At 54.6% G+C, this 12,569-nt stretch overlaps 1 protein-coding gene across 1 annotated transcript; it reads right to left on the bottom strand.

Annotated features, from left to right (window-relative positions):
- Window positions 1–2,015: 2,015 nt before the first annotated feature.
- Tmem92 (transmembrane protein 92) lies at window positions 2,016–6,867 on the bottom strand. The gene is made up of 5 exons (XM_005321943.4): window positions 6,651–6,867; window positions 4,032–4,057; window positions 3,169–3,243; window positions 2,822–3,017; window positions 2,016–2,583 (listed from the first exon to the last, which is right to left on the bottom strand). The coding sequence occupies exons 1-5, from the start codon at window positions 6,732–6,734 to the stop codon at window positions 2,470–2,472; spliced, it is 495 nt and encodes a 164-aa protein (XP_005322000.1). The 5' UTR covers window positions 6,735–6,867; the 3' UTR covers window positions 2,016–2,469.
- Between the last annotated feature and the right edge of the window lie 5,702 nt (window positions 6,868–12,569).

Genomic DNA, 12,569 nt, shown 5'->3' with positions numbered 1-12,569 from the left:
TATCAAAGCTCACAAGGTAAGTCTTCACCAACCTCTAAGGCTGCCTCTAAGCAAAGCCCAGTAAACAAACCTCTTACATTTACAGAAGCAAAGGCTGGCTTATTGCAAAACAAAACGAAACAATGCTCAAGTACACAAAATCACAAGCTCCTCTTAAAATGGCCCACCTCCAACCCATTCCAACTTATTCCATGGTGTCAACAGCTGTTCAGTGTGATGCGTGGGTGGGTTCATGTCCTTCTAGAGCTTGTCAAAGAAAATAAAATGCACATTTATATAATTTTAAAGTATAATGATGGTGTATACGTATAAGGCTACTGTTATGTGACTTGCCTTTTCTCTGTAACGATGAATGATGGCCACTGTGTCAGCTCAGGGCTGTGGAGCCCCTCGGTAAAGGCCACGTGGTGCTCACGGTGAGGACGCACTTGGCTTATTTAACGTTGGTAACATTGACAATCTTTTCATCTCCACCTCCCTAGAGCCACAATGTGGTGACAGACATCTCTATGAGGATTTCTCATAATGAGCAGTTCTGAAGGCTGGTTTCTAGAAGTGAAATTGTTAGGTCACGTGCATTTCACCTGCTCCTGGGTGGCCAGGCCTAAGTGCCTCACACACAGTAGGGGCTTTGGATTTATCTGTGGCATGAGAGTGTCAGACAGCTGCCTGGAGAGGTCTCATTTCTTTCATTCCCACCAACAGTGACCAGGGGAGCCCGAGAGGCAGTCACCCTGGGTTTCAGGACAGACTGTCTTCTTCAGGGCACTTGGATGTCACTGAGAAGGAGAAATTAAAGGCCCTATGCCATCTTTGATGACAGGAGGGTGGCATCCAGGCTGAGGGTAACCGCCTTCAGGATTCCAAAGTCCATAGCTCAAACTCTTCCTCCAGGGGTGGGTGCTTACCAGTGAGAGCAAATGCCAGCTCTGAGACGTCTCTAGTTGGAGCTGGCCACACATGGACACACAGCACCCACATATGTGCTTCCTGCCCCTTCAGCTAGCCCCTGGGGTTGCAGGGAGACTCCACCTACTGTGAGCTCATTCCCCGCTGCCACGACTAGGCTGTCTTATCAGCAAATACTCTTCTCCCTTCGGGCCGTGTCCACCAGGTAATCCCACCTAGACACCCTATCCCTGACATCTTTGGGGATGCCTGTGCCATCTCCAAGCCCTGGTCCTGCCACCTGCCTGGGTCTGGATGCCATGTTGGGAGAACCCCTGTCGGCACACTAGAGCTAATTCTACCTCCATTTCTCCTAGGAGCTATGGCCAGTCTTGATGCTATGCTCTGCACCTGGAGAGGAGGGCAGGGTACAGGGCAAAGGTTGGGTGGAGGCGCCTGGCACCGAGATCTCCCTCACTTTGCACCACCTAGGCGCAGCTCCAAGCTCCAGGCTTTGCTGCAGACCCCATGGAACTAAGCCCAGGGAAGCTCCTCTACACTACAGGGGAGAATCTTCCTCTTAGGGCTCAGACTCTGAGGTGGGCTGAGCTTCAGTGCCCAGAGTTCACACAGGAATGGAAAAGCACAGCAGGATCTGCCAACTCCTCTCCAGAAGATTCCAGGATGGGCTCATCAAGGACTCCAGGGGCTCCTGTCCACCGATGACCAGCCCCACGCATTCGCCTCTGCTGGCCTCCTCAGCACCCCACCTTCTCCCAGTAGTCTGTTTCCAAGCTTCAGGCTTTCCCCGGGTTCTCACCAACACACAGCGAGGCAGTCCCACATTTCCCAGGGGAAGCAGAGCGAGGATGGGATGGGGAAGTCACACAGCGGTCACCCCAGCCCATTTCCAGCTCTTTAGCACCCAGAGACCTCAAGGAACTGGAGGTCTGAGCTTGTCCAGCATGGATGGATCGTCTTCCCAGGCTGACAGTCAATGAACTCATGGAGGGTCATCATCGGATCTGTCATTGGATTTTGGTGCTGCGTCCCTCTCCCCCCACCCCCTAGTTGTATCAGAGCCCACCCTCTGCCCACCTCCTCACACAGCCAGAGGCAGATTCTGGTCACAGTCAGCTAAAATTTAATGACCACATGTGTTTGGAGCATGTGTTGGGGGTGGGTACAATGCGGTCTTCTCCATTCAGGTGGAGTTCAAGGTGGCTCAGAGCTCACCCCGTGCAACCTCCCCGGGATACAGAAGTGTCTCCATGGTATCAGAGCTAGCTGTCCAGTCATGATCTGTGTGTCTCCAGTGACAGCTCTGCCTCTAGTCTGCAGAGCAGCCTAGTCCACTGCAGGGACCTCAGCTGTGGATATTTTCCTCCTGGCAGCCTCTAACTTGGAAGAGGGGATACTGTGGCTCCACCCAGCCCTTAGGATAAGAGGCAGATGGAGAGGAACGAGGGCAGAAAAAGCAATAAGTTAAATCCAAGAAGAACCAGAGATGTGGCAAGATGGATGGGGATGTTCCAGGAGTCCCCGAAGTCTCTGGCTTTCTCGAGAAGATGGAGGAGGGGCTCAGAAGGCTGGGTTGTCAATGCCCCTCCGCACCCCAGCATACTCTTCAGGGCTGAAGCTGTAGGGAGGGGGCGGCTCTGTGGGAGGCAGGACCAGGGCCGGCTTCAGAATAACCTACAGGGAAAAGAGGGCCCTGTGTCTTAGGACCTGGACCTGGCCATCACCACCCCCATGCGGGCGAAGGCCTATTCACTGGCCCAGGGGAGGGGGGTGCAATTATGATATCAGAACCCTCTCCAGGGTTGAAGGGCTGGGATAACTAGAGGCCCAATCCTGTCTCTGTAACAATCTGGACAATTGTGAGGGACAGCTAGCCCAGGAGCAAGTCAGGGGTTGAGATAGAGAGACCCACCTCGCTGTAGGGTGGTGGGGGCTCAGAGGTCGGTGCCATGGCCCTCTCTTGCGGGGAAATGGAGGGTGGGCCTGGGAGCCCTTGGTGATCCTCTGCAGGCTCCCTCTCCAGCTCCCTGCATTTGCTACAGAAGCGCTTAGCCAGGCCACAGATGCACACGAGGGGCAGCATGACGAGGAAGATGATGATGAAGATCCTAGGGTGGGGGACCGCCAACATCACCCTGAGTGCAGGTCACCCCACCACACTCCCCTCCCAGGCCCACCCAAGCCCCACAGCAGGATGTCCAGTACTGTCCTGGGTGGACCAGGTCCCTCCATGGATAGTACCAGAGATCCTGGGCTCACCTCAAGGGGCCGGAGAAGATTGTCATCTCCTGGCAGCAGTTGTAACCACAGCATCTGTGTCCTTGGGTGCAGGTGCTGCTCAGGGACAGAGAAATGATCAGTGGAGAGGCAGAAGGACCCGGGCCTCCCCAAACACCCATACACTGGAGGCTCAAGCCCCCTCGGTGGGGTAGGGGTCAGGCCCCACTCTGGGCTGAGTGGCAGGGCCTGGTTTCCAGGAGCCTCTCATGAAGGCCTTGTCGTCCTGCTCTGAATTACTCCTTGCTGGGCCTTACTTTTCCCCGCTCTAAAGTGGGGGAGTGAATACCCCGCAGCCTCCCCGGGCAGCTGCAGCATCTCTCACTGACCCAGGCGATGCAGACAGACAGGCAAAGCCCAGTGTCCCGGAGCTAACTCAAGAGGGAAGAGCAGACCCTCCATAGCACCCATGGGGTGTAAGGTAGGTGGGGAAAGAGGCTTCTGGAACATTCGATGCTGACTTGATGGAAACATTCTGCCCAGACACCCTAGCCCCAGCTCCTCCTCACTGTGCTCAGGCTCCTTGAGGTTTATATATTAGTGTCAGCAAAGACAGTTTGCCCACCACCCTCCAGGACTTGGGACTGCAGTGGGAGGGCTTGGGATTAAGCTGCTGACCTGCCCACAAGCACGGAGCTCCCCAGGGTTGGCTGGTGGAGGGAAGGAGGGAAGATCTCTCTCCCTCTCTGGAGAGGGAGGGAGATGGTTTCGGAGTAGAGTGGGAGGTGAGGATAATGGATGAGCTGTCTGCCTCCCCACCCAGGAAGGTCAGGCAGGGCATTATTTGGGTTGTCCCTCCCTTCCCTTCCCCAGATTAGAAGTTCTAACCAAAGGCCCAGACTTACAAGAAGATATTACATTTGGGTGCCTCCTGTGGAAGAAAAAAGAGGCAGAGGTCAGGACTCATACACTGAGGGACGAGGGTCTCCAATCAGATGTTGCTCAGGTGTGTCACAGCCAGCAAATCCCCAGTGGACTCAGCCCCATCTTCCCTCTACCATGTCCCCAGGTCATGACTTGGAGGTCAGCTGATCCCTGGCCAACAGACTGTCCTTCCCCTTCCCAGCAGCCCCCGGCGCATGCATTCATCCCAAGTCTGGAAGCTCACTCCTCCTGATCACTCCTCCGGTTCTGTGCCCACAAGATCTGTGGTCCAGGGACCAGCAACTTTCCTCATTCCTGCCCTGCCCAAGTCACTCAGGACACTACAGGCAGGACGACTCTTGCTATCATGCAAATCAGATCACCTACCAACCTTGCTCTTCAGTGGCTCCTTGGGGTACAGACCCCAGTGAGCAGCCTTAGCCCCTCCCCCTCTGCTGTCCCCGGTCCCCTTTCTTCCCCTTGCGAACACACCTTTTACCCCGCCAGAGTCTCCATTCATCCTTCAGATCCCTGCCCAGGTTAAGATGAGGAGAGAGAATCCATGAGAGTGGCCAGGAGGCCTCCAGCCTTCTTTCCTCTCCCTGCCTCCTTCCTCTTGGGCACCCACTCTCCACATCCCTTGTCAACGCCCATCATACTAGACATTTGACCTTTCCTTGTTCATTGTCTGCCCAGGAGAATGGGAATTCCACCTGGGCAGGGATTTCTGTCTGTTTTTATCACTGCTGAAAAACCCGGTATCAAGACATTTGCAGAATGAATGAATGAATGATCATTCAGTGATTACCTGGTTTCATTTAATTCAATGCTGTCTGCTCCCAGACTCTGGGGGAGGGATACAGGTAGGGGACAAAGGAAATGAGATTATCCATTCCCTGTCCTAGCTACCTGGAACAAACAACCAGGGCTCAGGAACAGAAAGCCAGTTTTTGCTATTTTAATGGTTTTAAATAAAGTGTTTATCTTTACACTTTATTTAAAATCATTAAAATAGCAGCCAGGCACAGTGGCACACATCTGTAATTCCAGTTACTCAGGAGGCTGAGGCAGGAGGATCATAAGTTTGAGGACAGCTGAGATAATTTAGTGAGACCCTGTCTTTAAAAATAATAATGATAAATAAAAATAAAAAGACTGGGGATGCAGCTCAGTGGCAGAGTACATGCCCCGCATGTATGAATCCCTGGGTTCAATCCCCAGCACCACAGAGTAATAATGATAAAAATAGCATTTCATGTGCTAATCACAACCATAAAGATAAGAGTACCAAATGATATTCTTATCTCAGTCTCAGGTTAAGAATCTTTGCATAAGCTCTGTCCTTTAGTGAGGTCCAGAGGAGGAAGGAAACTGCAGAGGTCAGAGACACCCAGAGAGGGTGTCTCCCGAATCACACAACACACCGGGGTGACTTATAGAACTGAAAGCAAACCACGGGATCCAGGCACTCAGCCATGCCTCTTGCCTCTCAGATCCCATATCCTGTCCTTCCTCTCTCCCTGGGGACCCCAACTGAGAAGTGATGGGAAATTAACAGGTTTAATAAATTACTCCCAGTTTCCTTTTGGGAGGGGGAGGAGACCTTCTCAGGGATTCTCTCTCCTCATCTTAACCAGCAGGCCATTGGTCTGGGGTGGTTCAGAGCCTGAGTTTTACAAAGTATCAAGGCAATGTGGAGCAGCCCCAGCTTTCTCTGCATGGGAGCTGTTAACAGCGCCTGCCTCTGGGGCTGTTGAGGGCGTTAAGAGGATGCTCAACTCAGTGCTGCCATGCTGATCATCCACGGAGGCAGAAGGAATACCACCTTCTTACCCTGGGGAGCAAGCTCCAGACTTCCCTCAGATTCTCCAACAGAAGGAAGTTAAAAATGCCTCTTCTAGTCCCATGTCACTTGGCAGAGTTATCGGCCATCCCAGGACAGCATACCCATCTCCTGTCGTTGGTAGAGCTCAGATCCCCCGCCCAGGGATTCCTCAGATCCCACCTGGGGCAAGACTGCTTCTCTTTAAAAATCAGGGGTTTCAGAAGTCACCCCAGCTTTGGGTCAGGCAGCCAGGCCAAATGCTGCAACAGGCTGGAATTCTATCCCCACCCCTAGAAGAGGTGAGGGAACCTCCTCTCCTCTAAGGCACAGAGGAACACAGTCCCAGAGAGGTCTGAGACATCCCCAAGGTCAACCAGCCTTGAAGGAACAAGCTGGGGAGACACCTGGCCCAGCGTCTAGACCTCACGCCCAGCTTTCTGACGCAGACAGGGAAAGAGTTGGAAGGACAAGAAAGCTAATATGGGGGTCAAAGTTCCACTCAGAGGCCCAAGGTGTCAGAGGGGTGGAAGCAGATGTGGTCCCACTACACACTATCCCCAAAAGTACAGGAGCCTAGGTTTTCCCAGGGCCTCTCTTTGTGCCCCCACCTCCATTTCTAGGGAAAAAAAAGAAAAAAGAAAAAAGAAAAAAAAAAAAAGGAAGTTGCTAATTGCGTGTGTTCACAAGGAAGTCCTGACAATGGGAGATGGTGACCAGGCTCCAGAGGCATGCCCCTGCCCAATAGGGTAGGGCCCGAAAAGCTCCACAGGCTTACCTCCCAGGCGATCGCGCGGTGGGGGCCAGCCAGCAGGCTAAGAAGCAAGGTGGGCGCTAGGCTTGGGACCCAGGCGTCCGACATCCTAGCACCGAAGTCGCTGAGCTTCCGTGTGTAGCGGGAGGAGGGCAGAGGCGGGGCCGCGACCTCTCCCACTTTTCTCCACCTATGGGGCCCCGCCTCGGAATGGGGGCGGAGCTGATGCACCTGGGCTGGATCAGTCTTGGGGCAGAGAGCCGGGAAGGGAGAGACGTGGAGGGGCGGCGGGAGAAGTCTTGCTAGGGTTTGGGGAATCGCAAGGTAGAAAAGATTCATTGATTAAAGGAAAAAGTCGTGGGGTCAGTTCAAGACTGCTTAGGTATCACAGGATTTAGGCTACCCTCTAAATCCTGTGTCCCTGAATCCTAGAACTAAGGAAGTGGTTCTGTGCCTGTCAGGGAATGGGAGAGGGGATGCAGGCAGGGGGAGTAGGGCCCTGGAAGCTTCTTCTCCTCTGGACTCCCAGGGGGACAGAGGTTTAAGGAAAGGGAGGAGAAGGCTTGGAGTGAATCGTGTGTGTGTTAGGTGTTGGGTGCAAGATTCACCCCATTGTATTTCAAGAAAGGAGGGGGTAAGAGAGGGCGGCCTGGTGGATTTCAAAGTGACCTGAGATTCTGATTCAGACCCAGAACACAGCATTGGTGCATTGAAGTTCCCGGGCCCTTGAAGTCTGTGGCAGGTGTACATTTCCTCTTTGCGTAAAGGCGAAATTAAGGTCCTGTGGTTAAAGACATTCCCACCGGGTCCATGACCCGGACAGAGGAAGAGGGATGAGCGGGGGCGCGGGCAAGCAGGCCCATCGGGATTCCTAAAAGACCAGGCCGTTGCGGAACGCGAGCGAGCGGCGGGATTCCGACCTCTGGACGGCCACCGCTCGCGGCCCTCCAGGCTCGCGGTGCGGACGAAGTCTGGCCGCCAGGTGGCAGCATCGCCCAGCGCGGATCCCGGGAGCCCGAGGCGCGCAGACTGGACGTGGGGCTGGGCGGTGGGGCTGGGACCTGGCGCCCTCCTTGCTGTCCCCACCGAGCTGGCAGGGTGGCCGGTGGGGACGAGGGACGAGAAGTGAGGCCACCCGACTGGAGGTGTAAAAATAAGCGGGCGACCCCGGACAGGGCGGAGTGGAGCGGTGGTGGGCCCTGGGGAAAGAGGAGGGTCGCCCTGCGAGGCGCAGGACTAAGGCACCGCACCTCTCCAATGGGACCTCGCCCCTCAGTAGCATCTTGGTTCCTTAGGACAGCAGTCCTCCTTGCCTGTCCCTTCCGCTTTTCTCTGCCTCTTGCCTGTTTCTTCCTCTCTCCTGAGCTTACTATCTGTCCCATTGAACTTCTTTGTATCTTCCTTCCCTTTTTCCCCAGCCTGTGATTTCCTGTCTTGGCTCCCCCCTCCTCATCTTTGTGTGCACCCAGTTTCTCCCGATTTCTGTGGATCCCAGTTGTTTCCCGTCCGTTTCTGATGTTACTCTATTGGTCTCAGTGGAGGTGTCTGTTTTTCTGTTTCCATTTCCCATGACGGCGTTTGACCACCAGTCTACTGTCCGTTTCCCCCCCATATCTATCATCTCTCTCTCTCTCTCTGACGTATCTCCCTCTGTCTCTCTGTCTCTGTTTCTCACTTCCCTCTGACCTTTTTCACTCCTTAGAATAAAATCTTCCCCCAAAACCGGGTGCCTGTGCCTGTGGCACACTGGAGAGGCTGAGCCAGGAAGATCACAAGTTCCAGGATAGCTTAGGCAACTTAGTGACACCCTGTTTCAAAATGTGATTGAATAAAAGGGCTGGGATGTAGCTCAGAGGTAGAGTGCTACTGGGTTCAATCACCCATGCACAAGCAAACAAACAAAAAATGGAATCTTTTAGTCTCCTGAGACAAGTTCAAAAGGGACCTGGCCCCAGAAATTCCTCCTCTATTTAAAGTCTCCAATCTAAAGTGACTAGGAGCTTGGTGAATGGGCTGGGCTGGGTGGGAGCGAGCACCTCTCACCTCTTCCCCTGCTGTTGGCAGTAGACCCAGACTGCCTCCCTTCCTAAGGGGACCTAGTCCTGAGAGTGCTGGAACCTTCTCCCAACACCACCCACATTTCCACCGCTTTAGTGAAATTGTTGCTCACTTGGGCTTCTGCCCCTGTCCCTGCACAGTCCCACTAGACCAGCACCCCTTTCCCCTCCCTGCCACCCTGCCCAGGCCTGGAGCCTTACAGAGGTGTGGGTCTTAGGGAAGAGAAGAATGGCTGAGCTTGAGGGAGGAAGGTGTCCTGAGAAGGGCCTGGTGGGAGACTGGGAGGGCTGGAGAGGTGAAGGAACAAGGCAGGCACCAGTGCCCCAAGGAAGGGCAGGAGGAGGGGAGCCTGACATCACTCCCCTTCTGGGTCCCTGCATCCACCTGACCTGCATCTAGGATTCCTAGAAAAAGGATGCCTAATTAAATTTGAACTTCAGATAAACTTCAAGTGATTTTCTTTTAGTATAAGTATATTCCGCCAGGTGTGGTGGTGCACACCTGCAATCCCAGCAGCTCTGGAGGCTGAGGCGGAAGGATCGCCAGTTCAAAGCCAGCCTCAGCAAAAGCGAGGTGCTAAGCAACTCAGTGGGACTCTGTCTCTAAATAAAATACAAAATGGGACTGGGGATGGGTCTCAGTGATTGAGTGCCCTTGAGTTCAATCCCTAGCACCCCCCCCCAATAAATATATCCCATGCAACACTTGGGGATGGACTTATACTAAAATCTATTTGTTGTTTATCTGAAATTCAAAGTTAAATAGGTGTCCAGCATTTTTATTTGTTAAATTGGACAGCCCTATCCTTCCCAGTGGAAAAAGCGAGGTCCCTGGAACTTGCCCCATTGGATAGAGTCCAAAGGGTCCCCAGAACCTGCCTAGGGACCCCCAATTGTTTCCATGACACCAAACTTCCCCTCCACTTTCCTTCCTGCAGATGGGGAAGGGGCAAGGAGCCCAGAGGTGGGTGGTCCCAGGGCAGGTCAAGAGCACCAGGCCCTGGACAGCATTCACCATGGTTCCAGCATTCCTGGTGGATGAAGTCAGATGCGGGGTAGGGGTTCCATGGGGCCCCAGGCTGAGCAGAGAAGGGACTGTTCTTGTCTTGGGGTAGGAGGGTCCCGTGCAGGGACAGCACCCCTCTGTTCCACACTCAATCCCACACTGGAAGGGAAACCCGCGCCTGCGTGCATGGGTCTGCTCAGGCATGCTGGGACATGGGGGTGGGGTGACCCAGAGACCTCATGCAGTGGGTCCCTGTGGATTCCACACCAGATTCCATCTGGGGTTTCCCAAGAGCAGTAAAGTCAAAATATCTTCATATGCTCTTGCCTTCTCCCTGGCCCATTTATTAAAGAACAGACTGATTGTGCGTCCTCCAAGGGCCCAGCTGGAAGGGCCTGCGAGGTCAGCAGGCCCACCCACTCCCTTCTCAGAGAAGGCAACAAGAGCCCAGAGGAGCGGGAAGGCCAAGTCACACAGGACATGGGGGCTGAGTCAGAACCAGAACCACACAGGTCCTGGGACCCCACACCCAGCACAGGCAGACACACCTCCGCCTGCGGAGCTGCTTCTCCCTTGGAGGAAGCCCCACTGGGAGTTGGGGGTGGAAGCCATGCCCAGCCTGGCCCAGCCCAGCCAAGAGGAAAGAGCCAGACTGAGTTCGGTCCCACTGAGCACGCTCCCACTCCGCCAAACTGCGGGGGTCCATAATACCTGTAACAGCTAGTGGGACACTGGGTGGGCTCTCTGCCAAACTGGCAGAATGCTCTGCTGTAGCCTGGCTCTGCCTGTAGGGGCAGTATTGTGTCATGTGAGTATGCCACCTACTCTGGCATGCTGTGTGACCTTAGACATGAAACTTCCCTTCTCGGTGCCTCTCTAAACTGCTCTGCTAAAGTTGGGGCTAGGAGTTGTCTAAGAGTACCTCCCACACCACGTAGACTGTTGTGGGTATGATAGAGCTCCTCAGTGTCTGGCGTACAGTACAGACAAATGTTGGCTGATGTTTTTTGTTCCTGGTACAGAAAAGTGGCCAGGGGCTCTTCTCTCCGTTCCAACAAGAGGCAGAGTGAGATGCCCAGGAACTGAGAGTCTCGCCTCCCTCTCAGGGCCACCCGGGCTCTCTGGCACCCCTGCACATACCTGACTCGTGAGCCCCCTCTGCTAGTAGGTTAGAGAGGGCTGGGCTAGTGGGCACTTCAAAGGATGACCTGGTAGGACCACTCTTGGAAGTGGCCCTCGGGCTGGAGATCCGAGTGATTCTACTGTTCCTGGTGCACGCTCTCCTTTCTGCTCCCAGCCCTCTGAGCACGGTGCCCACCTCTACCCTCAGGCTGAGAGCTCTCAGGACAGACAGGAGACTGTGCCTGTCCCAGGTGTCCCCTCCCCTCATCCCCACTGCCATCACCCTCATGCTGCCTGGCTCATCAGCGACATTACGAGCACTTTCAATGAGGCCTGTAGGCTGGACTCCCTGTAGCCCCTGGTGAGACGTGACTTCTCCTGCTTCAAACCTTCAAGTCCCATCTCAGGAGACCATCAGAGTCCATGACCAGCCCTTCCAATGTGAGCTCCCTGCCCTCCTCCCCTGCTCTCCAGCCCCTCACCCTACCCTCTCTGCCTCTCTGCTGGCCTCTGCTGGGCAGTTTTGTCCACCTAGAACACTTCCTCATCCTCCTGTCTGAAACCCAGCAAATTCTTCAAGGCTCAGCCCAAATACCCTCTCCTCCAGAAAGCCTTCCGGGACTTGGATCTTCCTGCAAGAAGTGATGGCTCCCTCCCCCACTGCGCTTCTCCTCTCCCTGGGCCTTGGACAGCCCTTGGCCATTCTCCCTCAAAGATGTGTGGACCGTCCTAATGTCCCCACCAGGGTGCAGGGGCTGGCCAGCTCTGATTCAGCTTTCATTTCCCATGGTGCTTTGTTCCAAGTAAACACTGGTCCTGTTGTCACTGAATCGAAGCTGGTTAGGGGCCTCCCAGGTCAAGGGCCAGATCTTTCCAAGGAGAGAGGAAATTCATTTCCAAAGTCCCCGGTGAGGGACTCTCAGTTTGAAGGAGGCGTACAGATTGACTGGACTCCTCATCCCCACTGGAAACCCCCCTTGTCTGCTCCCGGCCCCCAAGGGTATGCTCACACTCATGCCCCCCCTCCCAGCAAGAGAGCCCCCGCGAGGCCGGGCAGCCCCTAAGGGTGCCACAAGGGATATTGGCTTAAGTCCACCCTCCAGGAGCAAGCAGTCAGCAGGGGGCTGCTCATGAGACTTCTTGGCCAGGGGACCATGGTCTCCATCTCCTTTCTAGCATTTCCTTGGAAATGGAAGCCCACCAGACTTCCTTCTTGGGGTGATGGGGGTGGGGTGGGGAATATGGCTTCTGGAGTTGACCCCAAGTCTGAGCCGCCAACCTGTGGGCCTGGAGGCTGGAGGGAGGGCATTACCACCTGACAGTTAGCAGTGCAGGCAGCTTATTATCCTGATGAGTGGGTTGGAGGGCCTACAGACGCTCACCTTCCCCAAGGCTTAGCAGAGACAAAGACTGCATTTGGGAACAATTATCCTTCCAAAGTGTAGGTTTCCGGGGACCAGGCCAGGGGTGGAGGGGGAAATACCTCCAGGAGATGGGGGGGGGTTCAGTAGGGATGGAGAGTGGGGTGGGGACAGTAGGGAAGGGGATCAGAGCTAAGGAGCAGCAGAGCCACCAAGACACAAGCAGGAGAGGCTGAACTGAAGCTAGGTCCAAGGTCTCAAGTGCTCCCAGTGTGCTCCCTCTGGCCCTGTTGTCCCCACGATTTCCCTGCCCCCTCCCCCTGTCCAGTCCTACTCCGGATCACACCCTCACTGTTTACTCTTCGAGATAGGACCCTGGAGCTAGAGAGAACAAAGA

This window comes from Ictidomys tridecemlineatus, chromosome 3 (genome assembly GCF_052094955.1).
Source record: "Ictidomys tridecemlineatus isolate mIctTri1 chromosome 3, mIctTri1.hap1, whole genome shotgun sequence".
Taxonomy (NCBI): domain Eukaryota; kingdom Metazoa; phylum Chordata; class Mammalia; order Rodentia; family Sciuridae; genus Ictidomys; species Ictidomys tridecemlineatus.
The sequence above is the reverse complement of the archived record's forward strand: the minus strand, read 5'-3'. Positions and strand labels throughout refer to the sequence as shown.